We start from the raw sequence: 27324 nt of genomic DNA on the forward strand, positions 1-27324 counted from the left end.
CTTTAGTGCTACGTTAAAAACAATCAGCTTTTGATCCTTTCTTTTTTTGACATCATGTACCAAGTGATTCATAATTGACAGGATCAATACCAGATCCATCATCACACACTTCAATTCCTTCAACACCATTTTCCTTAAACTTGATTTCTATTGATTTTAAACATTTCAATATAAATGCCTGAATAGTGCACCTGTCAAGAATTACCTACTGAAGTAGCACCAGCATCGATACTATTCTCGACCAATTCCTTTACTGCAGTTGCTAAATCAAGTACGACTTGGCCTGAACATATCCTATGAACTGTCTTTTTATCAATAGCATTGATAACTTGAACCATTTTATTTGTATCAATTTATATAAACAGAAATAAAAAAAGGGGAACGACTTGCTTTTTTTTTTTTTTTACAGTCTCAAAATGAAATGTCCTCCACAATCAGGCTGATAAAGCTTATATATCATTTATTTCATTTCTTTTTTTTTTTTTATTGTTTTCGCATTTCCGCCATAATCACACCAGCAAACTAAGCAATCCAAGCCCAATGGAACACTCTTTTTCGCTTGAAAATAAACCAGGTTGATGCCGAAATTAAAAAGGAAATGACCGTCCCAAATGTCTCCCATTCCAATGCCCTGCCCCAAACTAATTTAGGAAAGCCGATCGGATCTCAAAGAATGAAGTATTTATCATATTGTAACCAAGAAAATGGATAGGAGAAGAAGCTATTTAAAGTAATCATTGAAGCTAAAGTATGAAGCAATTTAATACCTTTTTTTTTTCTGGTAAAGGATGCAGCTTTACTCAAAGGAAGTTTGAGAATCACAAAATCAAGTAAAATCTATTAAAAAGGGGTTCAACATATTTTATAAAAACTGTTCTAGATTTTATTGCTAATCTTTATAAAGAAAGAATGTAAAGAACAATTTTTTTAACGAATATAAACTCACTTCATTAAGCCATACTTAATAAACAAAACATGTTTTAAAAAATATATGATTTATAGCATTCTTTCCTGTCTCTTTTTAGATGATTGGTTAGACGATTATGATATATGCAAGGTAAATCACTTTATTCTAAACTTGTTAATCACATTTTTATATTTTTGCAAAAGAAAAAGAAAAAAAAAGTGTTTAAAGATGAATAGAGAGATTCAAGGATTCATTTGTATCGCTCAAGAGCATTTCTTTTTATGTAAAAAGTGTAAATCTCTTCTACGAAAAAGACAGATTGTTATCAACTGTTTATATTCAATTTTCTTCTTAAATGACATGATTATGTTCAATATCAAGATAGCGTGTAACACGCTTTGGCGCCCATGCTTTTTTTTTTGTTTGTTATAAGCAAAAGGGATAGGGAGTCCTTATTGACAAAAAAAAAAGTCTGAATATTGCTATTAGGAATAAAAATAAAAAAAAAGATGAAAATAGAATAAGTTTCTTGATCATTCTCTGAGTATTTCTTAACAACGAACGCATTATCCTATGGACTGTCAACCTATGCATTTGAATAAAAAATAAAACTTGAATGTGTGACAACTGCAGATATACGAAGCGAGTGGGAAAAAAAAATGCTTTTTCAAGATGAAATAGTGTGCGTATGTTGTGTGTATTGCCAAAGAGTAGGTGAAGTTTACGTTCCTAGTGATAAAAGAATACACTGTAAAATACAGTTTCAAATGCACCTCACCTGCTCTTGTTTTTTAAAGAGACGCATGCACTCTATGTCTTGTGAAAAAGATGATAAAGATCCGACGTTCAAAGAAGTTGAAAGCGTAAAAGCGTCACAAAGTATGTTTGTTGTTTTCAGTGTTTCAAATAGAGTGTTCATCAGCCAAACGATGTGCTATTTGCATACCAAAAAAAAAAAAAAAAAAAAAAAAAAGAACAAACAACAAATTTAAAAACAAAACATGTACAAAAAAGCAGTTTTACAGTGAATCCAAGGAGGATAAGCGATGAAGGAGAAGCGGGAGAAGAAAGAGACAATTGTAGTAAATTTTTTTTTGTAAATTGGGCTTTTTTTTTTTTTTCTTTTCTTTATCTTATACATGAGCAACGATCACTTTCTAATCGATTCTCCACAATCCACTGAAGAGCTTTTGTTTGAATACCTCCAACCACAAATACAAAGACAGCATGATCAGTCAGAACAGTGCTCTCCGATAACAATAGCAGAATACGATCCTTATGATTATTACTACTATTCTTTAAACAATGTATTATCATCAACCAATCAAACAATCACCATGCAATTTTCCAGCTTTTCAGACTTACAAACCGCTCTTTTAGATCTCGAGAATCCAGACCCATCATTTCCTTATTCACAAAAACAGCAGCAGCAGCAGCATCAGCGGGTCATGTACAATCCTTCTTGTGAGAAAGAACTCATCTATCCACTACTACCACCAGCAGTCATGGAGATCCCTGCCTCCGTACGAACCACAATCGAAAACTCAAACTTCATGGACTTTCTGATGTATCGAGCCATACAACACTGGTGCTGTATTGGCTTCAAAGTAGCACCCATCAGCGTCGATCTGATCAAAGATTGGCGACGTGCCCCACAGCCGATCGTGTACTGTATTGCGTCCATCAGTCTCGTCAGTCTCATCGAACCCGAACGAGACTGTTCAAAGCAGGCGGCCGTAGCATTTTATGAGCAGGCGAGAGCCAAGATGGATGATGTCTTTTTGGATGACATGAAGCCTCAGATGATTCAATCTTACTTTTGTTTGAGTTATACCTCTAATCTCTTACGACTTTATGAACAGCAGCGCATCTGGGGTGGGCTGGCCTCGATCTCTCTGCAGCATCTCGCCAAACGAGCCGTGGTTGACCCACTGACCTTGGGATGCTGGCTTCGGTGGTACTATGTGGATGCATGGATGTCCTTGACACTCAATCAGGACTGTCTCTTGCCCGATCTTGTGCCCTGGCTGCAGATTGAGAGGATCCAAGAGATTTCGATATCGAATGAGGATGACGGTAACCAACTTTATAGTTTTGGTTGTTTGACTTTTTACATGAGACGATACATTCGATTACTCCATTCGGGCAAGATCTTTGCGAGCCCATATGAAAGGATACCTTCAAGGCATTATTATGAAATCACAGAATGTCTGATAAGTTGGTATCAAAGACTTCCACTCTATACCTCTTCTCCATCCAGACTACATCTCCACCTCTGCTATCATTCGATGCGACTTGTCATTCTCTATCAATTCCTTCGCCCCCAACATCCACCACCTGATGATATCCTCATTGACTGCCTGGAGACAAATCTCGAATTACTTCAGGCCCTTCAGCACTTGAAAGAGATGGGATGCGACCAGAGTACGTATCACCACATGTTTTACACAATTCACAATACAGCCAAACGTATTCATCAATACAATCTGGATTCATTCAAGCATATCTCAGAGGAACTGCTCAAGATCAACCTCACCTTTCTCAAGCGGACACAAGGTTATATTCATGACGTCTTTAAAATGAAATTTTATGCAGAACAAATTCAAAATCAATTCAAGAGGATGAATATCAAAGAGGATACAGAAAATCAACAAGTAACCACTTCACAAATTCTTGTTTTCAAAAAGGATACTTCGGCTGTAATTAAAAGAAAAAAGAAAATATCAAATAAAGTAAAATAAACCAAAATACCCCCTGTTGGCAAAGGAGTACAAGACTGGAATGTGAGAGAGAGAGAAAGAGAGAGAGAGAGCGATATAGACACATACTTTGTTTATTATTAGGAGAAAGAGAGAGAGAGATAATGTACACATTAAATTATATATTACATGACACAATGCAAAGTGATTTTATCCAATTGACTCCACTTTGTACTCATTAAAGAAATCAAATCCTTTTCTTTTGTGATCAGTGTTGCCGGTAGCAGTGCCTTTTCTTGAATGAGTTGATGACTACTGCTTGTGCTGCTGTTTTCATGAAATAAGAGCATCACATCACTTTCAATACAAGTCACAGAATCAGAAAACTTTTGAAGAATTCGTGCACGCAATTCGACGAGACCAATAGAACGAGGCACTTGAATGACAATAATATTGTCTGCGTCATAAATCACCTTGATCTTGATCGTATCCTTTACCAGACTAGATTGACTCTTTTTTAATATTCTGGTGGGTGTAGAATTAGAAGGTTCAGGTTGATGATGACGATGCCATAGTTTGCTAGCAGCTTGAGTACAAAATGAAGACAAGGGTTGCTGCTGTGATAAAAAGGAAGTGGATCGAAATCGTTTCCAAAGACCGGCTGTATGCCTATCTACGGGGACCTCTTGAAAGAATTCTCGAACGATGAATGACTGAGTTATAAATGTGGTAGAAAGAAATAAGGCACATAAAAATTGGTTCAATTCTTCGGCACGTTGAGCATGAATTTGTTTGTTTGTGACAAGCAAGTGTAGCTTGTATTTAATCTTGGGTGGTAAATGTGTAGTATATTTATTGAACTGATCATGTATCTTTTGTGAAAATTGAATGAATTCTTCATATCTCTTTGTTATCCTATATCGTTTGCCTTGTTCTGGTTCAACTTGTATTGTATACCATGTCTTTTGATCATGTTTTTCAAAAGAAACAATGATCGCCTTTATTATGACAGGAAGAATACATTTGGACTTGATTGTAGCAGTTGGCATTTTATGGAATTAAAAAGAAGAAGAAGAAGAAGAAGAAGAAGAAGAAAAAAAAAAAAAAAAAAAAAAAAAAGAGAAAAAAAAAAACAAAGTTTCTGCTTTTAATTTATACATTGATTTCTGCATTTGTGTTATTTTTTTAAGGAGTTAAAAAAAAAAGGTACTGAGAAAAAGTGTGATAGAGAACGTACCTTTCCCCCCCTCTCCTTGTATGATTTTCTTCTCTATGTTCTCTCACTCTCTCTCACTCTCCCCTTGATCGAGGTTTTTCTTTGTGTTGAAAAGAATGAAAATGAAAGGGCTCACTATTAAAAAAAGTTTGTTATATAATCAACTGGCTTAAATTATTAAAGAATGGCGTGAATTAAGCTCATATGAAATGTTCCAGATTTATATACACACAAATATTCATTCTTTTTTTTTCGCTTGTTCTATAAATGGTGAATCTCCGTTTATTTTAACAAAGTATGACCACTGGGTTAAGTTGCATATGCTTTGTTGATTAAAAAAGAAAACCCTTTTTTATGGATAGCACGAAATAACAATTGTAGAAAATATGATTATTATTTTAATAAAACAAAGTTTACGCTTCTTTTTTTATAATAGGAGAGAGAGAGAGAGAGAGAGAGAAAAAGAGAGAGTTGTAGTACTTGTTTAATCGTATAACTGCTTTTTTAATAACATAACGCCTCAAACTTGTAAGTAAACTGCATATTTACTTCATTTTACATGTAAAAATAACAAATAATAATTGCAGCTGATCTCTCTCTCTCTCTCTTATTTTATATATAGTTTTATCCAAATATAAGCTCGTAAATAATAACAAGGATATTTATACCAATTAAAGGAACTATATAAATACTCGCGGTTATTATGCAATATGTGCATATATACATTAAGAAAAAAGAAAAAAGAAAGGACTTACTTCTCATTAATGTTCTCACTGCTGATATCAGGTTTACTATTTTGTATTTTATAGATTGTTCGTTGCCAAACCCTGCTTCTGGTTGAACTGTCCACCCAACTAGATGAAATAAAAGATTAGCATTAGATTAATAAAATAATATTCTTTTTATTTTTTTACTTCTTGCAAGAAATCTTTCTTCACTCAAAACTGCAATGGCGTTTATAAGGCACAACAAGACATAAAATAATTGTCCAAGTCCAAGTGTTAACATTATGATTCGTGTTGAAAGAAGAAAAGACGAGAGAAAAAGGTGTCCATATTCAATGGCCGCCAAATTCTTCTTTTGATTGGACAAAGAAAAACTTTTTTTTTTCTTCTAATCTTTGTTGAACAGGGAAAAAAAAAAAGGGGGGAACAGAATGACAAGTGTACAAGATCTTGGTTTATCAACTGTTGTCAATAAAGAACATTTTCAAAATTCTGTAGTTATTAAGGAATGTCCTGTTGTAGGCCGATCTTTAGTTACAAAGAAATCACTTGTTCCTGGCGATATTGTCCTTGTTGAAGAACCCTTGATCAAATATCGCTTAAACCCCACTTGTCGATCTTCCAATTCACCTTATTTCACAAAAAAACTTTGGAATAATCTTACTACACTAGTTCAATCAGAAGAAGGAATTGAAATTAACAGCGATGATGAGGATAAGAGTGATTACAGTTCAGATGACGAAGAAGATGAGGAAGAGCAAGAATCCCAAGCGAACTCTGATTTTTGCCCAGGAGTACCTGCGGCTATCCTCGCCTATCTCAGCATCTGTCCTCCTTCAAACATTTCTATTCGCAATCAACATAAATTCAATAAAGATGATTTCGAATTTTTTTATTATCCAAATGAACTCGTTGACCATAAGACTGTCCAATTGATCCGAACTGTCACCCAAAAGGTAGTCAACTCAGAGCCGCTCTTTAGTCATGTCAATCCGATCGATCTTTGTCAATTTGTATTAAAAATTTATGCTAATGCTCACACTGTATCTTTACCTCACACACGAACACAGCCCACTCACAACCGAAAGAGATCGCGCAGAGCTTTCTATCGATCCAAATTAGGGGATGTGACCACGTATTGGGGTGGCCACCAGGAAGATACTGGCAAACCTGATCAACCGACGATCGCCTTACTTCGTTGGGGGTCTAAATTTGCCCACTCTTGTTCTCCCAACATGTTCTTGCGATACGAACCTGCGCAGAATGCCATGTTCTTTACCGTCATTCGCCCTGTCAAGGAGGGAGAGGTCCTCTCGTTTAGTTACTTGCCTGAAGATAGTTCAACCCTCGGTGGCTTACTCTGTGGTTCGGCTCAGGATCGTCAGGCGAAGCTTGAACAGTACAAGTTTTTTACGTGTGCATGCGAACGCTGTCTGGATTGGGATTGGTCTCGAGGTGTCCACTGCGGTACCTGTCATTCTGGAGCATGTTACCAACGTGGGGAGACCTGGACGTGTTTTGAATGTAAGCAAGAGTTTGACCAAGTCGATTTCTCTGGTGAACGCGAGCAAAAGGTGATTCATACCGCCATGGGTTTCGTCTCTCGTGTCTATGGCGGCCGTCAACTCACTCAAAACACAATAAGCATGCTTGAGCCCTATCTGATAGACGCCTTGGATACGCCTGTGCCCAACACTCACTGGACATTTGGTTTCATTCACTCTTTGCTCGCTGCTTATCACCTTCAACTCTTTCCCCAATCGTATGGCAAGGGGCTTGCTTCTCAGCTAGGACTCACACACAAGGGATTAGAGGAAGCTCTGGTCTATATCGAGTTCTTGAACAACACGATCTATAAGCATTCCCATCCAAATGCCACATCGCATGGAAACCCAATGACAGCCTTCTTTGCTAGCTGGAAGGTATTGACGATTGTGATGGATGTAGTGATGAAAAGTACAGAAGATAAATACGCTGGATTCACGTATGAAAAAGACAGTGATGATGACCAAGAAGAGGAACGAGTGAAAACGGAGGAAGTAAAGGAGCCGGTATTAGTTCCTTTAGATAAAGAATGGGTAGAACCCCTTTGCAAATTATGTGATATTATCATCAAGGAATGGGTGCCATTCATTGAACGAGCATTCAAACATCACGAAACACCTGTTGTAGATGACATGGTTCAACAAATGAAGGCATTCTATAACAGAATAGAACAAACAAAATAGAAGATTAAATTCATACATTCTAAAAGCAGTTGGTGTCAATTTGACATAAAGTACATTTAAAATTTTTATTTTTCATGCAAAACATTAACTTTTTTTTATATTAAATATTGCTACTTTTGTATTCAAAAAAAAAAAAAAAAAAAAAAAAAAAAAAAAAAAAAAAAAAAAAAAAAAAGGGGGAGGACAGGGTATGTTTTACCCCATTTCTTATTTTTCGGATTGCAGTGAAAGGAAAGGAGAAAATGTTTCAAACTATTTTTGCAAGAATTCATTTTCTTGGGTCATTAAAGCATCCCCCACAGGCACACAAACATGGCCCAAAAAAAAAAAAAAAAAAAAAAAAAAAAAAAAAAAGGAGGAAATTGTTTCACATAAGAAGCCCATGTTTTTGGCGTAAATAAATTAAAAATGGGATTAGTTTTAAGGAACAATGAATTTCTTTTTAGTTTATCATCAAGCCATCACAATGAATTTACTATTCAAGAAAGTTTGATCGTCGCATGAGTAAAACTGGTCTCGTATTTTGTGTACAGAATAGACTAGGGAGGCGTGCTTACTAAAGTACATTCTTGTAACCAACAAATCAGCTTTTTAGCATGAATGCAAACACGCATTTCTTTCTCCTAGAAACAAGATTGATGTACTGAGCATGGTTGTTTGTGTTCAGAATCAATTCAATAAAAAAAAAAGAAAAATCTGTTGTAGTAGGAAAAAAGTATCATTTTAAATTACATTTTAAAAAAGCCTTTTTTTTATTGTTTTTTAAAAGCAAACAAGCATGTCATTTAATAAAGATTTTCCAAAATTCGTGAGACAACCAAATCGACTTCTCCATTATGCATATTCAAAAGTTCAATAGATAACTCATCACAGCTGAATCCCTATCATAGATTAAAGAAAATAAAGCATATTGAATATCAAAGACAAAGAAAAGTATTTATTATTCTACCATTTCATGAAGTTTTGTAAGTTCAGATTCATACTTGAAATCCTCATTCTTCCTATTCATTTTAATAGTAGTTGTCGATGTATAACTACTCGACAATTCATCATTCGCTTCATTGTCTTCACTTTCAACCAACAAATATTCTTGGTCATCCACAATTGACTTGGCTTCTTCTTCTGTTTCACTGTGATGCCTTGATGAATGACTGTCTTCTATGAAATCTTCAGGACCAAAATGAAGTTCATGATTGCTACTGCTGGAGTCTTGTTCGGAATGATAGTCCAACGTGTCGAGATCGGTGCTTACAGTAGCTGTTGATTGACTGTCATGATGTATAGTAGAGATAGTAGGATAGATCATGTCATCATCCTTATGATTAGCAACATCTTCTTCTGAGACATCAATATTACACCATAAATCATCACCAAATCGTGCTCCTTCAGGTGTTATAAAGCAAAAAAGACTGGTGTATGTTCCAGGGGCATCGGGTGATTGAAGTTCGGCCGTAATACAGGCTTCTTCACCGGGAGCAAGTGAAGGTAAGATATAACCATCTGGGTAAGACATGGGATAAGGTTTAAAAATACCACCGCCGTTAAATAACAAGCGTGAACCAGTTGGCCAGTGGACCTTGCCATTGTTTTTAACTTTCCACATCTAATGATCATACAATAAGCTATTTTGTCATATTTCTTGTTGTCAATCATATTTACTTTAATAAAATTCTTTTTTGGTACAACCACAGTTCCATCCGGTACATTAAGATCAGCAAGGAATTGAGCAGAAATAACAGGTGCTTGTTCAGATACTACTTGTATATCTCCTGATTCTTCTTGCTCTTCCTCTTTTTGCTCAGGCACATGCTGACTCAAGATGAGTGAATGCTGGCTCAAATTGGAAGAACGTTGACTTAGGGTAGGAGAAAGTTGACGCAAGGTAGAAGAGTGTTGGCTCAAGACAGGTAATTGAGTAATGGTTTCTTTATCTTCGACTTTAGTAAGGTTGGTTTGTGTACAAGTGTCTTTGCTTTGAACAGGTACATCCTTATCACCTACATTGAATTGTTGAATAGCAGACTTTACTTCATGTTCCACAGCTTTCATGCGCATAGCTCTGGCCTCATGTTCAGCTTGAAGCTTTTCTTGCAAACCAGTCAGTTTACTATTAGACCTCAAGGGCTTCATGGGTTTGATTTCAATAGGTGGTTGAGGAGTAGCATCCATCAGAGGCACTTTTTTATCAGTCATCATTTCATTTGGTTTCTCGATTACATCTGGTGTATTGAATTTAGGTAAAAGCGGTCTTCTTGTCTCACTCTTAATTGGCCATCTTATTTTTAGGAATACATGTTGTTCATCGTGAATCTTTGGTGATATCTCCTCACATTTCTCACATAAATCGTAATCACAGCAGTGGCCACACTAATTTCAACAACAAAATTTAGTTTATCAAAAAAAAAAAAAAAAAAGAGCAAATAAATCAAACTTGCCTTGTATCGAATGCCTTTAATTTCAGTATCGCAGTGATCACAAATAACGTGTGAGTGATGTACAATGGAAGTCGAACTCTTTTTTATGTTTTGGGGCATCTTTTTTGGATTTTTTGTTTCATTGTTATTATTGTTCATAAGATGGGCAATAAAAGTATGGTTGGGTGGATGGTTTTCTTGCACAAAACCAAAACAATGATAGCAAAGATCAAAGTCTGTGAAAAATAAATATAAATTCACTTCTTTCTTTTCCTTATCATTTACCTGGACATGAAGTACAAGTATGTCGAATACCTACAATATCTGAATCACAATAATCGCAAGTATAAAAAGTAGGCTTCTTTACATCATCTTTAATAAACTTGAATTTATGGTCGGGGTGATGAGTCATATGGCATTTACAAGTGCTGCATAAATCAAAATCCTCGCATGTTTCACATCGCCATCTTTTTCTATAATAAAAAAAAATGAATAAATAATACCAGACACAGAGCTATCACTTACCCTCGAATAGGAGCATAACAACTGTTACAAAGTATATCAAACTGAGGTGATTCATTAAAAGTGTTTTTTGTTGATGCTGTTGATTTCATATGTGAATTATTAATCGAGTTAAAAAGCTGTGTGGCTGATTTAATAATCATTTCTACATTTTCATTTGTAGAATTACAAACATTCTTCTCTACTGTTGTAGTCATATTCTTTTCAAGTGTGCTTATATTTTTTTCCACAGTTTGAGTTATCTCCTTTAGTTTGACTTCTACAGTTTGATTAATAAGGCCTCTTAATCTTTCTTCGATTGTATCAGTAATATCTTTGGCACTCTCTTTCATAGTCGAATTTATACTTTCTACACTCTTTTCAAAACCAAGAAAAGCACTTTGAATAGATTCTGTTAATGATTCAGTTACAGATTCTTCTTCTGATTGTTGTTGATTTTGATCATTGTCACAGAATAAAATTTGATTCTCAGGTATGATAATAAGGTTTTTGATTCCTCTTGTATCAGCACAATCTTTATACCGACAATCTGAAGGCATGCTATCTAAGAACAATTTGTCCTTGGGAATAAGAACAATGTCAGAATCATAGTCTTCGAAACCAATACGAAATAAAAAATCATCTTTGAATCCAAATGCTTGTCGAATCTATAGATTTATTAGCACAAAATTGAATAAATAAATTTATTTTTTTATTGTTAATAACCTTTCTTTCTAAATAATCATATCTGAAATCATCATTAAAGAAACCTTCAATATACACAATATTTGTGTATTTTGTATTTTTTATTTTTATTTTAAAGTAATATCTTGTCATTTTTCATTAAATATAAAGAAAAGAAGGCTTTTTTTTTTTTTGCTTATTTCAGGAAATTTATTTAAATTCGGAGTTTGTCTGAGCCACAAAGCTAATACCAAATTAATGCACAAATGAAAGATTAGCTGATGACTGTATATCAATCGTTATGGCTTTATGATTAGAGCAAGCAATTAAAATATGCTTTGATTGTAATTGTAATTAAATGCAGCATTATTTGCTTGGGAAAGAGTGATAGAATATTTGTTATACAAGATTGGTTAAAAATAGAACATGTTATTGTACAAGTCAGCTATGTCCTCATGATTGCATTGATAAATACTGAATATATGCTTTCAATGATAAATGGCATTGAACACAATCTATTAGAATAATAATTGATGCTTAAACATTGCTACATACTTAAAAAATAAGCATTTTAGTTGACAAAAAGTCAATTAAATAGAGCAGCTTCTACTTTTTGATAACATTTACTGTGTATTAAACAATAGTCATAATGACCTACAATTAATTACACAAAGCAAAAAGACATGTACAGTTTGTTGAATGCTTGTAATAATGAGAATGAAAAAAAAATGAAATCCTCGTTCTCTCTTTTTTATTTATTTTGACAGAAAAAAACTATACACAAAAACAGATAAATATTACACCGTGTTCTTCATTTCTACTTCTTTTCTTTCTTCTCCTTCTTCTCTTTCTTTTCCTTCTTTTCCTTCTTCTCCTTCTTAGCCTTCTTGCTTGGCTTTTCATCATTCTCAGGTTCAGCAACACGTTTATTGTTTTCGTTTGTAGTATTGTCTTTGGTTGCAACATCAAGAACAGTGATCTTTGGTGCCATACCAGCTGCTGCTACAACTTTTTCTGATGATGTACCGAAAACAGGTCCAGGTTCTTTTCCATCCGTGTTGTTGGCATAGTCAACATAAGTAGACTTCCAAACAGCAGGTGTCTCTTCAGTTACACGGCCATACTTGTCCAATTTGCCTTCTGTCTTGAGCTTCTTCTTGGCAAGAGCAACAGGACCCAAACCCCAACGACGAGGATAAGTATCACGTTCCATAATGACACGCTTCACCTTGGCAACCACACCATGATCACAGGTGGCCATAACGGCAGTTGTCATCTGTGCATAGGCAAGAGCAATAGCTTCACCCTTTGTTGTCATCAATACGATTTCGTCATTGACTTCAATACCACTTTCGAAACGCAAGAGACCAGGAACCATCAATTTGGCACCATAACAGATAGCATTGACAGCACTATCTTTGACAACAACACGCTTATAGCTGGTCAAAAGAGATTCTAAGGGACGAATGACACGACGAAGATAGGTTTCATCTTTAGTGTTATCATATAACCATTGAGCATCCAAAACATCGTGCATAGTAACAATATCATCCTACACACACAAAACATATTAAATTTTACATGTTCACTTATCATCTTTTCACATACATTTTCAGAAGTAGTTCCAGAACGAACACGACGCAATTCTTGCATGTGTCCACCAACACCAAGTAAAAGACCCAAGTGAACGCAAAGTGTACGCATATATGTACCAGCTTCACAAGAGGCCCAGAAAACGGCGAGGTGACGATCGTTATCGAATTCAAGCAACTTGGATTCATGAATAGTACGGACACGCAATTGACGCTTGACAGCAGAAATAAGGGGAGGACGTTGGAAGAGAGCACCAGTCAAGGTTTCAATGGCCTAATGAAAAAAAATTAAGATTTATTCTGTCATCTCATATTCTATTGCTTACTTGAGATAATTTCTTTTCACTTTCAATAGCATCATGAAGACGAAGAATACAAACGTACTCTTTACCGGCACCTTGTTGAGACTTGACTAAACGAGTAGCACGATCAACACAGACGATCAAACCACCAGTAACTTTAGGATCAAGAGTACCAGAGTGACCAGTCTTTTCAACACGGAGGATACGTTTGATCCAAGCTACGACTTCGTGAGAGGAAGGGTTAGCAGGCTATAAGTAAAATAGTATTAGATAATGTACATCCAATCTTTTTATTGGCTTACCTTGTCAAGATTGATAACACCATAACGAACGTATTCATCAAGAGGACGCTTTAAAGGAGATGAACCACTAGGGATAGGTGTATAGTGACCAGTACGAACATTAAGTTGATCATAATTCTATAAAAGGAGTTAAATTGAAATGCTTTAATGATCAAATTGAATCTAACCTTCAACAGAAGGGGCCATTTAGAGGTGTCAATACTGGGTGTTGAAGCAGTAGGCTTGATGGTGCTTTCGTCAGCCATTATAAAGTTTTTTCTTCAAATAAAAAAAAAAAGATTGACAGGTAAAATAAAGCACTTAATTTTCAAGAAAAAAAAAGCCACGCTGTGACGTTGATTTTGATTGGATTTCTACTGTTTCCGTTTTTGGACAATTTGGAACAAATGAAAAGCACGCCCAAAAAAACCATCCCAAGATTGCCCAAATGAGTCAGACTGCTTGCTTGGTCAACTATAGTACAATTAATTTATCAAGCAGCATGTGCAGTACAGAAACTATGAGCAAATAGCAGGTTTGGATTTATAAACCTTTAAAAAATAAGAAATAAAACCTACTACTTTCATTTTATGTGCTTTGTAATATATAAAAAATACGCTATAAAATAATCAGAGTTTACCAATACGTAAGTTAAAACGAATACCTAAGGTAGGTTTTCATTGATTAATACGTATATTTGAATAAACAATCAATATTATTCGTTCTTTTATTAATAAAACAGTGGAGAAAGAATATATGCCTTAGTTGCCCACAGATATCTACATTAGTTTATTGCCAAGAATAGATCAATATTTCGGATATTTAAAACAACTTTTTACGTGAATTTAGTTATACTCTTTGCATTCATTAATGCTAAGGTTGTAAACTATCAGCTTCAAAAAGTATATGATCATCAGGAGTCATGTTAAATAAATTCTGCATAATGCAACAGACTTTCATAAAATTTTTAAGTGTACTTGTACATATTCAATTGTTCATTTTCGTTGGCTGCAAATTTACAATTAAAGCATTCGTTTTGTAATGTTAGTTATTACTAGACATAGTCATAATCCTGGATTGAACATCACCACCTTTTATCATGATAGAAATACGCAAGTAACTCCTGCTTGCCATTCATTGATTTCTTTGTTTTGACTTCTCCTTAGTCATTCTGTTATATCCATACTAATAGTCTAGACCAGTACTGTTGATGTATGAACTTTACCATAACGAATTTACTCGCTTATTTCTAATATTAAACTATGTGATAAAACAGCAGAGCAAGTTTTTTGATTGGATATCCATGATGATTAACTTTTATTGTACCTAAAGTAGCATCATAATTTTTAACTGGACGCTTATTGCCTTGGAATTTAAGAAATGTTTAGTTTACTATTGATTAAAAAGTAGAAATGAAATGAAACCAAAGCATTGCACAAATTTGTAGTTTGCAAAAAATTAAATAAAATAAAATTCTAATTGAATGTATAATATGCTTACATCTGTTTGTCAGGAACAGACCAATACCAAATAAAATAATAAGAGGTTAAATGATCCTTCTGCAATCATGGGTAAAGAACATAAGTGAAATAAAGATGTATCCTGATACAAGACGCTTAGCGCTTATTATGTAAGTCTGATATCGATTCAATTAAATGCTGGTTGTGAGTGGATGAAACTTGGTCATCAATGTGGCGGTATTATGGTTGAGTTCAAGAGAAATCTGACAAATGATTGATCAGCACGCAGCTCAGGATATCAAGATTTAAGAGGAACGTTGGTTGCAAGTTGGAAGGTAGTCTAGAAGGTGGAATAATAGGCAAGGTACCGTTTTGGACATATGTAGCTGATGATATGCTTCACATACAGGTATTAACACGGCACTGGGAAAAAATAATATAAAGATAACAGGAACACGGCCTTAGTAGATTATGTTAGTGTCAGCCTCCGAGTCATCAAATGAATCCACTGCCGTTGAATTCTTTCATGGGGAACATGAGTACTGTTTCTGAAAAAAGAGAGAAACAACAACAGGAAAACAGTCTGCTGTTTTGGCCTGTTTTCAGCTTGATAAAAAGTGGTTCATCTGCAAATTGAAAAATTTCGGAGCGCAAAATCCCTCTCTGTTCGGCCACTAAATTGTTTTTTGCGTCCACAAATGTTTTGGAAATACTGTAGCCCATTTTTTTTTTCTTGTTAGTTATAGAACCCTTTCATCTACTTTATTTTTTCCCTCATTAGGTTTCTGAAATAAACATCAAAGTTTGAAAATGGTAAAAATGACCTTTATAAAACGAGAAAAGAACAATAATTAGTTGATGAAAAGATTTGGGAATACTGTTTCCCTTCTTTTCTGTTCCTTTAACATGTACTAACGTTTCGTTATTTTCTATTATAGGGTATGCGCATCGATATCAAGGCAAGTTCACATTATCTATTTGACTCGAGATGATTTAACATCTTTCAATAGCGTAAATTATTATCGCGTTCAGAACGTGTTAAATGTGTCGACTTACATCCAACCGAACCTTGGCTGTTAACCAGTTTATACAGTGGCATCGTTCAAATTTATAATTATGAAACACAGGTAAGAAATAACTATCAAAACAACACATCTCTTTATTTACTGCCTTCTAACATTTCGTTTATTTTCTCTAGGCATTAGTGAAGACGATTGAAGTATCAGAAACACCTGTTCGTGCTGCAAAGTTTGTTCCTCGTAAAAATTGGATTATCACTGGCGCTGACGACTCTCAAATCCGTGTATTCAATTACAATACACTTGAGAAAGTAGCTGCTTTTGAAACTCACCCTGATTATATTCGTTGTCTTGCCGTTCACCCTACACAACCTCTTGTTTTATCAGGTTCAGATGATATGACAATCCGTCTTTGGGATTGGGAAAAGGGATGGAAATGTGTTCAGGTAAACAATGAGAAAATAAAGGAAGAAGCTTTTACCCACGCCCATCTGTAGGTTTTTGAAGGACATGCTCATTTTGTTATGCACTTGACTTTTAACCCTAAAGATTCCAATACGTTTGCATCAGCAGGACTTGACGGTATGATCAAGGTCTGGTCTCTTGGATCACCTGTTCCCAATTTCACTTTAGAAGGACATGGCAAAGGCGTAAATTTTGTCGACTACTATCACGGTGGTGATAAGCCTTATTTGATCTCTTGTGCTGATGATAACCTCGTAAAGATCTGGGATTACCAAAATAAGAACTGTGTGCAGACTTTAGAAGGACATAACCAAAACGTCAACTTTGCTTCTTTCCATCCCAACCTGCCCATTATCTTATCAGGATCTGAAGATGGTACAGTGCGTATCTGGAATTCTGATACTTATCGACTCGAAAACACATTGAACTATGGATTAGAACGTTCTTGGTGTGTAGCCACCCAAAAGAACGGTAACAATGTTGCCTTGGGTTACGATGAAGGTACTGTAGTTATCAAGCTTGGTAGAGAAGAACCAGCTGTGTCCATGGATTTATCTGGAAAGATCATTTGGGCAAAGCATACAGAAATCCAAACAACCAACATTAAAACTGGCATTGGTATGATAAATAAAAGAAGACAAGCAATTGAAAATAACTTATTTTTATAATAGATGATAATGTCAAGGATGGTGAGCGCTTGGCTTTACCTATCAAGGACCTTGGTAGTTGTGAAGTCTATCCACAAACTCTTCAGCACTCCCCTAATGGCCGTTTCGTTGTTGTTTGCGGTGATGGTGAATACATCATCTATACTGCCTTAGCATGGAGAAATAAGAGCTTTGGTAGTGCACTTGACTTTGTTTGGGCTGACGATTCCAATGTATATGCCGTTCGTGAATCTGCTACCAAAGTAAAAGTATTCAAGAACTTCAAGGAAAGGGCTGGCTTGCTTCCAAAATTAAGTTATAGTGCAGAAGGTATCTACGGTGGTTCTCTTCTCGGTGTCCGCGGCAATGGCTTTTTGGATTTCTATGATTGGGAAAGCGGATTAGTAGTGCGTCGCATTGATGTTGATTCTAGAAACGTATACTGGTCTGATGCCGGTGATCTCATTGCTATTATTTGTGAAAATTCCTTCTACGTCTTGAGATATAATGCTCAAGCCTATGCTCAATTTATTGAAAGCGGAGGAGACCCTGGTGAAGAAGGTGTTGAGGATGCTTTTGAGTTCATTACTGAAGTATCTGAAAGCGTCAAGACCGGTACTTGGGCTGGTGATTGTTTCATTTACAGTAATAATTCCAACCGTATTAACTACCTTGTTGGCACCGAAACATATACCATCAGTCACTTTGATAAGCCTATGTATTTGCTTGGCTATGCACCTCGCGACAACAGAATCTATATGGCTGATAGAGATGTCAACATTTACAGTTATGGTCTCTCATTAACTGTCATTCAATATCAAACGGCTATTCTTCGTGGCGATTTAGAAGCTGCTTCTACTTTATTTCCTTCCATTCCAGATAATCAACGTGGACGTGTTGCTCGATTCCTTGAATCACAAGATTTAAAAGAACTTGCTTTAGAAGTTACAACCGACGTAGACCAGCAATTCGATCTTGCTATTCAACTTGGCAAGCTGGATATTGCTTCTAAAATTGCTCATCAATTGGATAGTGAACCCAAATGGAGATCCTTGGGGGATGTTGCTTTATCATCATGGAACTTTAAATTGGCCGAAGAGTGCTTAAAGAAGGCAAACGATATCAGCGGATTACTACTGTTTTATACTGCCAACAACAACCGTGCAGGCATTAGAACTGTGGCAGAAATGGCCAGTAAAGTATTTTACTCATTTTTTTTATTACAATATCACTAACTCGGTTATATAGTTGAACAAGGTAAAAATAATGTTGCATTCAACTGTTTATTCCAATTGGGCGCTATGGAAGAAGCTATCGATTTATTAATCAAGACTGAGCGTATCCCTGAGGCTGCCATGTTAGCAAGGGCCTATGCACCAGAACAAATTTCTAGGGTGATTGGTCTTTGGAAATCATCTCTCATAAACAAGAATAGAAAGAAGACTGCTGAAAGTTTGGCCGACCCAGCGCAATATCCAAATCTTTTCCCTGAACTCACAGAAAAAGAACCAGAATCACTTTTGGACATTGAAGATAAACAAGAAGGGGAATCCTCTCCCACGGCAGCAGATGAAGAGTAATGTTTCAGCTATTTTAATTTTTAAATGTTATAAATAAACGCTTTTGTTTGAAGAAAAAGATATTCACAACGCACTGCAGCTTATCTATGATCAACGTTATATTATATTTTCAGCTATAAAATCAATAAAGCTCTTGCATTTTTATTATCTGTAATGCTCTGAAACGCTTTACATCTTATAAACACGATCTTGAACATATCCCAAGCTAACATTATACAAAATAATTAAATTCCTTTTCTTTTTCCGTTGTTCATTTTTAAAATCTTACCTTTTCAGAATACCCTTCAAAGGACCTTGGCTTTTATCAGGATTTTTATCTCCACTGACAGCTTCCATGAAAGGAGGAGGACCACAAACAAAGATGATAGAGTCTTCAATGTCAGGATGTGGGAAGACCTTTTCAATCAAGCCTTGATCAACGAATCCTTTAGGTCCTGGCCAATTGTCAGAGGGCCTCTCTATGACATTCACCAACTTAAATCGACCTGGAAATTCTCGTTCATATCCCTCTAATTCTTCCTTGAATAAGATATCTTGTTCTTCCTGATTAGCAAAAACTAAAGTGACCTTTGTGTTTTTGTAAGGTGAATTTGAACCAAATATTTTTCGTATCAATTGCAACTATAAAAGAAAGATTTAATTACTGATTAAAATGATATCATTTCCTTTTAGTAATAAAAAGTTACCATGGGTGTGATACCAGTACCACCTATAAAAAATAAGAACGTAAGCAAGTTGTCTTTCGTAGATGAAGCATAAATTACCTGCAACCATGCCAACGTACTCAACTGGCTTACTCTGCCAGTTGTACTTTTGAAAAGGGCCCTTGATATCAATCGTATCACCTACTTTCATTGAATGAACGTGACGGCTCATGTTGCCTTTAGGATAATCTTTAATAACAAAATCAACATGTCCCTCAGCTGTTTCTAAAGAAGTAGGAGTATAAGGGCGAATTACTTCTTCGGTTTTACCATCCTTTGTGATGTTGCTTCTAAACATTACACAGGAAGCTACTGGTAAACCAGCTACATCACTTGAACCGGGAAGTTTGAAACGAAAGAGAGAGACGTTATGATTGATGCGTTCGATCTTTTCTAGTTGAAAAGATCTAAATTCGGAAGGGGAAAAAGCCATTCTTCTTACTGCTGTTCTGAAAATTTTGAATAATAAATAGAAGGGGAAAAGATAATGAAATAAAATAGAGAATGGTGCAATATAATGCAATTTAAGTATACGATCTATACACCTGATGACAAATTCACAGTCCTGCAAATTAAATTTCGACCAAAAGTGGTGGCTCATTTCAACTAGCTTTACTTGTCTGTTTCATCCATTTATGAACACTTACGTTGACCAAGTTAGAAAGAAGTTTTTAAGATTAAAATCAGATTCAACCAAACAGTACTGGTCTTTTGACTGAAGCCTACATTTTCTTTGTATTGAAAATGAGCGAATTAATAACAGTTAAAGAGTGAACAAAGTGAATTTCAAATTTACACGTTTTTGAACACCCAAGTATCGAACCAGATTCAAAAAGAACATTCAATTACTTCCCAAAAGGAATATCTTAAAATAAGAAAAGTAAAATTCTATATTTACAAATCTCAGTTACAACCAAGTGGTGGAAAAATAGAATATACTCTGCATCTACGCTTAAGTACCGGATGAATAGCAGAGATTAAATGTGTAGTATCAGCTGGTTCCAGAGGACTTAGCTCTCATAGCAGCTATAGTACCACTTAGTAACGGATGATTTATGCTCTTATAGCAGCTCCAGTGATACTTCGTGTTTAAGTCTTTTAACGTATAATATACTTTATTTTTTTTCTTGTCACTTTGTTATTAAAGCTGTCATAATATAAGCGGTCCTATTAAAGTATAGTTTAGGGTTTCTTCTTCTTTCTGTATTTGCCATGTCCTCCAACGAAATAAGAATATCCCGTACTCATGCTGCTTGCATGCTGTTTGGAAATCCACATACACGAGAAAATGAAGAGAGATATCTTTTAAAGCTAGATGATATTGGTCATGGGCTTACTTTATGTCATCGTGGGGATCCTGAGCAGCCGGTTCTGATGACGAATGCCTACTTGAATAAACACCCTTCACACTACACTGAATATCTTAATGAAAATAATTTGGAGGTTAGCAAAGATGATTCAATTAGTGATTCTTCTCTCGAATACGGGAAGCTGTGTAAGTTTTATCTTATCTTAGTTTATTTATTGTATGTAATGCAACGATGATAGAGATAGGGATATCCTTGACTTCCTTAACACAAGGTTCAGGAATAGACCGCCCGACAAGGAAGATACACGGTCGTACTTGATTGAAACCTTGATTGCTGACGAGATTTGCGGTCGCGTCAAGTCGCTTTAATGACAATGAGGATTCTACTAGCGCCTTCAAGAGTTGGGTAAAAACCCATCAACTAGGTTTCATGTCTCTTCCTTTCGTCCAAAAAAGAAAAAAGATGGCAGACGGTACTGAACGAAGGATATGTAGAAGAAAAGTTTATGTTCTGAGTCAGAACTACTGATGTAAGCTATTACTTTAAAATATGAATAAAAGTCATGTAGCTCACAAATTTATTCATATAATAAGGGAAGGAGATTGATAATGTACTGAGTCAAGAGAAGAGATATCTGGACAGGGTTCAAGAATGGAAAATGAAAACTTGGGCCTTATTGGCTATGCAAGGAAGCCTTCTGATAAGAACTTTTTCTTCTAATTTATATTTAAAATCATTACATACAGTAAGTATTTTACACACGCATTTTGCATCAACTTTTCTCTTTCCACCTTTGTCGTTTTTCCCATCCCGCACCACCGGACCACTGAAGCTTTACGGCGCTTTTAATCTAACTTCGACCTAAGGGATAACTAAATTGGTCAAATTTAACGAGCACGATGATCAAATTTAGTTGTCCCTTCGATCAAAGATGGGCTAAAAATACTGCATAAACCTGGTGGTACTGGCGTCCACAGCCACCTAATCCAGCTTGTTTTCTCTCTATTTCCTCTTACTAATTATCCGTAGCCCAATCAAAAATGTATATTATGCAATGGTTTATGTTCTCTTGTTTCTTTTATTACTAAATTTTATTTATTAAGGTCCAAAAAACAATACGACTTGAGTCAAGGAGAAGAATTTGATCCACAATCTTTTTATACTCATTTTGGGTTCAAAACGCGGTAGTTTGCCGAAAATGAATTAAAAATTACTGTAAAATCTGTCTGTAATGAAATGCAGGATGACCAATTGAAAAGTTATTTATATGGGGAATATATTTAAAATGATTTTCTGGTTCGAATTTTTTTTTTGAAGACATAGACCATAGCGCGTTTGATTAATAGTATTTTAGATATTGATGAAGAATACCCGCTTAGATCTTTATTGGACAAACGCGATCAGGGAAGTTATTTCTGCGAACGCGGAAAAAAGAAAGCTTGGCCATGTATTATCTCATGAAACAACTAAAATAGGCCATACAATTATTATATAATAAAATTTTTAACAAGAGAACGCTTGCTTCATTTAGACAACAAAGCGTACCGAAAAGGACCGTCGCTTATCCCAAATGCTTGTACTTTTGTCCAATTTAAACACTACGCTCTATGGCTGCTAAATATGATTTATCTTTTCCTCGTATAGGCTGACTAACAACTGTATTATTGATATATCAAAACATAGAAATTCCTCTCAGCAAGCTGAATTAAGTAATTGGGAAGATTTAGAAAGAAACAACAGCAACGAACTAGAAGAATTACCAAGGTCACATCTCAAATTGATTACAGCAATTCAAGATATAACACAAAGCGTATGTGAATGTAATAATGTGTTACATAATCCGAATGGCTTATTAATTAAAGCTATTTACAATCATAGAAACCTACAGCCTCATTCAAAAATACATAAGAACGCTTTCATACCAACAACGATCGCCAGAGGATGCTGCCTATATAGCATCGTTTCAACAGTATAAATCCCGTATGACTTTAGTTAACGTGAGGCTCTTAACGCTTTACTGAAAATATTTCATCACGTGTATAGTTTGAATGCCTTTTACGCAAATGCTGCACTCTTTAATATTATTGTAGCTCCTGGCCCTTTCGAGCAAGAAATATATATTAAACTGTGGGGGCTTATAACTGAATCTCTTTTTTCACACTCTGTTGTAAAAGTCAAAATGTAAACACAAAATTTGTATTTTAAAATAAAAGACACCAGCTGAATAACAGCATTACTTGTTTTAGTGGAGATACTGTGTTATCAAGCGTTGAAATGGATTATAAAGTAGACTATAATTAGATGTCATAATTAACCAGAAGTTCATTGGCATTAGTAATACTGAGGTTGGCAAGCAAGTAGCTGTAACAAATGTGAAGGATGATCATATGAAATTGTTGTTGGAAGCGAAAACAATGATTCAGATCTATTAGCCTCTTTTATTTCTTTGATTCACCTTCTTTTTCTGTGCTCTTCCTTCAAGTTTGCATTTTAAAAGTCGATTTGATCAAAGCCACACTCAAGTTGTCCTCCAGATACATTACAGAGCGTGTATGCAAAAGAATCCGTGTGCAAATATGTCCCACCAGCAGTAGAGAAATGCTCCTTTGTTTGCAAAGCCTTTCGCTGTATAAGGAGAAATTCGAATCAATGGCAATACATATAAAAACCAAAATAAACAAAGCAGCGGATAGGTGTTTTTCTTTTGATCCTGTCTTAAACCCATCTTACAAGAACAATTCATCTAATTATCATGCTTGGCTAGACAAAGTAGAATATCTTTGGAATTTCATTCAGTATTCCGTAAATCAATTTGAAACCAGTATTAATACTTCTACATCTACATTTTGTCTTAAATGTTACCATGAGCTGTAAATAGAATAAAAATTCCTTTTCCCGCTCAGCTTGAGCTAGCTGTGAGGGCCTGCGTGGCATCACTGACCTTCTGGCTACACTTGTGATTGCTTTTTGGTGAACTTCTAATAATAAATTAGTTAATTTCAACAATTAAAAGCAAAGGAAGGACTGCCTTTTCCAGAACCGTTCGTCAGAGCATACTTGCAGAACACCATGTGTATTATCATACCTATTGACTTAATCAACACTTGACTAAACTTCAATGCACATTCTTAAAAGCACTAAAGCTTAAGACATGCAATTAGCTTTAACACTCTATGATGTATCTGTGTGATAAATGGTATGAGCAGAGTTTCAGCTAATATCAGCAGACTTCTTTCTTATTGTCACATATGCCAAGGTTTTTGCACATGTTTATGTTTTCGATATTTTCAATGAGTTGAACAACCAAAATTCAATATCCGACGTTGCGTTTAATGCAGATACACTTGAAAAATTACAAGAGATGGTGCATAACGTTAGTCCGTCCGTTTCTGGCTTCAAGATGGTGAAGCAGTATACTGAAGAGAGCTCTGAACAAATTGGTGATCTGATAATAGTTTTAAGTCTGACTGTATGCTTCGTAAGCATACTATGCTTCTTTTGACTTAAACTTGCAGGATGTACGATGTTCATGGTACATTATTGAGTTTGAAAACACTAAGAGTAGCCTTATCTAAAATATTCTTGGTGTAATTAAGCATGTGGTTACAAGATTTTTTCATATAATCTGTTTTCAGCGAGAAGATTATTTATTATGCGTACTCCTTATTAATAAAAAACGATATGTATCTATTTGAGAGCTTCATCACTTTGTCTTTCGTCTTTTCCGATATATTAAAACTAGAATCATTGTCAAGCTCCTTTGCCTAATTTTGGATTGTACATTCAAGAGTTTCTGCTTGTCTGGCAGTTTTCTCAGTCTCCAAGAGCTTAACTTTTACATATTACATAAATTTTTTTTTGATTAAATGTATACATTTTATGATTCTTTCCAAGAGATGATTTTGAGTCATTCTTTCTTTTAGTATCTTAGATAATGAAAGCTATTTGATGAATAGACATCACAAATAAGAAATACAAACAAATACTTGAGGTTCTTTAAGTGGTTTCCTTGAATAAAAAGATAATTTTTATAGAGTTATTGTCAGTGTAATGTTATCAAATCCTTAGCTAAAGATTATAATTATAAGCATCGCTTATAAAGGTTTATTGCAGTAATGGTTGAATTATGCCTGGACTCAAACACAGACACAGCATGTTCGTCTCTCCTTTTTCCAAGATTTCAAAATCGGGTTTTTAAATTCCTTGATATTTACTAAAATTCGCTAATTTTCTTAAAGGGCCAGTTCCTTCCTTCCAACCCATTGTATCCTTCCACTCTCACCTACAAATTCCCCTCACTTACTTTTATGAAATACACAGATATTTGATTTTGACACTAGCTTTCAATAGAACACAATAGACAAAAGAAAAAGTCAAACTAGGCTTTCTAAATTCGCATAGAGAATTTGAAAACCGCCAAAAGATTCTGTCAACCAGAAACACTTGCTGAAAGCATTGTTCTGGCATGCTAAATTAACTTCATCTTCCGACAATTCCGGAACTCAGTCTCTAACAATGATTGGAGCGAAATCTCTCTATTTGTCCCTCCTGTGCAAGAACAAAGCGAGGGCTGGAAAACAGGATAACATGCCATTGAAAATTGCTTCTGGAACCAATGTAACCAAAAACATCTGGCCATACTCTTTCAATTCTTCTGTGTAAGTAAAATTGGGTCATTGTAACTGAACGTGGAGTGTTCCACCAGCTTCCCAAATAAACGACATTTAAAATAATTCATAAACCAGAGCAAGCGAAATTAGGATATCATTCCTCCAATATAAGAAAGCTTATTCCCATTTTTATGTATTTTTAATCACGGCTCTAAACCCCAATGTTTTTTCTTATTACATTAGATAGTAACGATACTTTTACTGAATTGCTCTTGTTATTGTTGCCTATGATTTTTTTCTAAAAGTAACCTCGCAAAAAAAAAAAAAAAAAAAAAAAAAAAAAAAAGTTCGGAAAGGCAGTATGTAACCAAAGAAACGTTTTAGAACAGGAACGTTCATCAGCATCGAAGTACCCTGATGCGATACTGCTTGTTTTGGACCTTATACTTACATTGACGGATATATAAATAGGCGACTGTAACCTACTCTTCATAGTTTGCAACCCAGATTCCTGGATTGAGGTTGCCTTTAATATACATAGTGCATTTGTGTTGATAGTAATTTCAAAAGAAATTTTCTCGAAAAAAATATATACAAATCTATCCATTGCATTTTTGTTGTGTGGGTATTCTCTGAAAATCAACGAATACAACTCCTTGCGCATCTCAGTTGGTTCGTGTAACAGAACTTGTAATATTTATAAAAATCGCCTCATTTCACCAAGAGACTTACTCAAGTTGCACAACATGTAGTGAAACCTATTGTGTGAAATTAACTAAATTCAGCAATTACAAAAAAAAAGCTTCTCTCTCAGCAGAGACTTATACAGATGCTGGTAGGTTAGATAAATACGATAGCCATCATTTGTGATATTTGGGAATACTGTAGCTAGGAACATGAGCTGTTATGGCTTCTAAAATCTTGATTAATGCTATATGCTGTTCTAGTTACAAATGCTTCGGAAGTTCAATCTCTTTCTCTATCATAATTGATAACATTGGGTGAAACCAATCTAAATGCGGATGGTAAAAAGAAAGTTGCTAGTCATTCAGGTTGCCCTGTGTAATAATCTAATACAAGTAATGCACTTAAGCTTTAGGCTGTGTATTCTTTTAAACAAGCAACATAAAGAATAAAAAAGATGACATTCATTTAATTGTTTAGATATAATCTTTTTCTCCATTGTCGAGAGCTTATATAAAAAATCAAATTAATTAAATAAATATAGAAAATATGAGAGTTTTACAAAACTTGATAAGATCAACAATGCCAAAAATATCTTATTGTCGTTACCAGTGAGCTGAATTTTGTACATCAGATCATTTATGTTAAGCTTCATGTTCGACTGGGATATAATCTTATTAAGCTCGATATAAGTTAAATAAATTGTGGTGAAGTAAGACAAATGGTAAAAAAAAAAAAAAAAAAAGTTTATTTTAGGATAAAATGATATATTTGAATCATTTGAACACATAGATCTACTTTGGTTCGTCATTCTTAATTACAATAAAACGTAATTATGTATCACTTATTACAACTGAAATATCCGTCGATCTTACTTATATCAGAAGCATAAACATATTGCTATCACAATAACCATACTATTTGTAGTAAATACAATGATGCTCTTGATGCTTTTTTGCTTATTTGAAACCAAGAGATCAAGTGTAAAAAGGATTGTTCAAAGCAAACACAAAAATAGCGTTCAATCGCGTTGTTACATAAAAGAAATTGGGAAAAATTCAAAAAAGATCTAAAAGGGATAGAATAGGGTTTAAACAGTTAGTAAAATTAATAAATAATTCATTGAGCATTTGTAACTGGGATCAGCTTGTTTAGGTAAGTTTTACGTAATCAATGTGCAAATACTTCTCAACCGGAAACCAAATGCATTGATTTTACCGCATTATTTAAACCAAGTCGTCGCACGAGAGAGGGGAGCAAGTAACATTCATTATCCGCACTCGGTTGAGAAACTCT

General features: G+C 35.0%; 9 protein-coding genes across 9 annotated transcripts; 4 read left to right on the forward strand and 5 right to left on the reverse strand.

Annotated features, from left to right (window-relative positions):
* Positions 1 to 52: 52 nt before the first annotated feature.
* On the reverse strand, positions 53 to 338 carry RO3G_06154 (uncharacterized protein; the record flags this gene model as incomplete). The annotated part of the gene is made up of 2 exons (XM_067660744.1): positions 53 to 147; positions 206 to 338. The coding sequence occupies 2 exons, from the start codon at positions 336 to 338 to the stop codon at positions 53 to 55; spliced, it is 228 nt and encodes a 75-aa protein (XP_067516845.1).
* Positions 339 to 2046: 1708 nt separating this feature from the next.
* Positions 2047 to 3476, forward strand: RO3G_06155 (uncharacterized protein; the record flags this gene model as incomplete). Its single annotated transcript, XM_067660745.1, has 2 exons — positions 2047 to 3331; positions 3409 to 3476. The coding sequence occupies 2 exons, from the start codon at positions 2047 to 2049 to the stop codon at positions 3474 to 3476; spliced, it is 1353 nt and encodes a 450-aa protein (XP_067516846.1).
* Positions 3477 to 3791: 315 nt separating this feature from the next.
* On the reverse strand, positions 3792 to 4655 carry RO3G_06156 (uncharacterized protein; the record flags this gene model as incomplete). The annotated part of the gene is made up of 1 exon (XM_067660746.1): positions 3792 to 4655. The coding sequence occupies one exon, from the start codon at positions 4653 to 4655 to the stop codon at positions 3792 to 3794; it is 864 nt and encodes a 287-aa protein (XP_067516847.1).
* Positions 4656 to 5978: 1323 nt separating this feature from the next.
* RO3G_06157 (uncharacterized protein) lies at positions 5979 to 7775 on the forward strand (the record flags this gene model as incomplete). Its single annotated transcript, XM_067660747.1, has 1 exon — positions 5979 to 7775. The coding sequence occupies one exon, from the start codon at positions 5979 to 5981 to the stop codon at positions 7773 to 7775; it is 1797 nt and encodes a 598-aa protein (XP_067516848.1).
* A 785-nt stretch (positions 7776 to 8560) lies between these two features.
* Positions 8561 to 11250, reverse strand: RO3G_06158 (uncharacterized protein; the record flags this gene model as incomplete). The annotated part of the gene is made up of 6 exons (XM_067660748.1): positions 8561 to 8656; positions 8725 to 9378; positions 9435 to 10142; positions 10274 to 10425; positions 10475 to 10662; positions 10715 to 11250. 6 exons carry the CDS (start codon positions 11248 to 11250, stop codon positions 8561 to 8563), a joined length of 2334 nt encoding a protein of 777 aa, XP_067516849.1.
* A 941-nt stretch (positions 11251 to 12191) lies between these two features.
* Positions 12192 to 13815, reverse strand: RO3G_06159 (H/ACA ribonucleoprotein complex subunit 4; the record flags this gene model as incomplete). The annotated part of the gene is made up of 5 exons (XM_067660749.1): positions 12192 to 12926; positions 12956 to 13240; positions 13293 to 13517; positions 13571 to 13687; positions 13738 to 13815. 5 exons carry the CDS (start codon positions 13813 to 13815, stop codon positions 12192 to 12194), a joined length of 1440 nt encoding a protein of 479 aa, XP_067516850.1.
* A 2004-nt stretch (positions 13816 to 15819) lies between these two features.
* On the forward strand, positions 15820 to 18720 carry RO3G_06160 (uncharacterized protein; the record flags this gene model as incomplete). Its single annotated transcript, XM_067660750.1, has 7 exons — positions 15820 to 15822; positions 15948 to 15968; positions 16020 to 16136; positions 16208 to 16474; positions 16526 to 17111; positions 17165 to 18334; positions 18389 to 18720. 7 exons carry the CDS (start codon positions 15820 to 15822, stop codon positions 18718 to 18720), a joined length of 2496 nt encoding a protein of 831 aa, XP_067516851.1.
* Positions 18721 to 18888: 168 nt separating this feature from the next.
* RO3G_06161 (uncharacterized protein) lies at positions 18889 to 19857 on the reverse strand (the record flags this gene model as incomplete). Its single annotated transcript, XM_067660751.1, has 4 exons — positions 18889 to 18925; positions 18989 to 19341; positions 19407 to 19429; positions 19485 to 19857. 4 exons carry the CDS (start codon positions 19855 to 19857, stop codon positions 18889 to 18891), a joined length of 786 nt encoding a protein of 261 aa, XP_067516852.1.
* A 6393-nt stretch (positions 19858 to 26250) lies between these two features.
* Positions 26251 to 26648, forward strand: RO3G_06162 (uncharacterized protein; the record flags this gene model as incomplete). Its single annotated transcript, XM_067660752.1, has 2 exons — positions 26251 to 26345; positions 26573 to 26648. The coding sequence occupies 2 exons, from the start codon at positions 26251 to 26253 to the stop codon at positions 26646 to 26648; spliced, it is 171 nt and encodes a 56-aa protein (XP_067516853.1).
* Positions 26649 to 27324: the final 676 nt, after the last annotated feature.

The sequence above is a fragment of the Rhizopus delemar genome, genomic scaffold (assembly GCF_000149305.1).
Source record: "Rhizopus delemar RA 99-880 supercont3.4 genomic scaffold, whole genome shotgun sequence".
In the NCBI taxonomy this organism is placed as follows: Eukaryota; Fungi; Mucoromycota; class Mucoromycetes; order Mucorales; family Rhizopodaceae; genus Rhizopus; species Rhizopus delemar.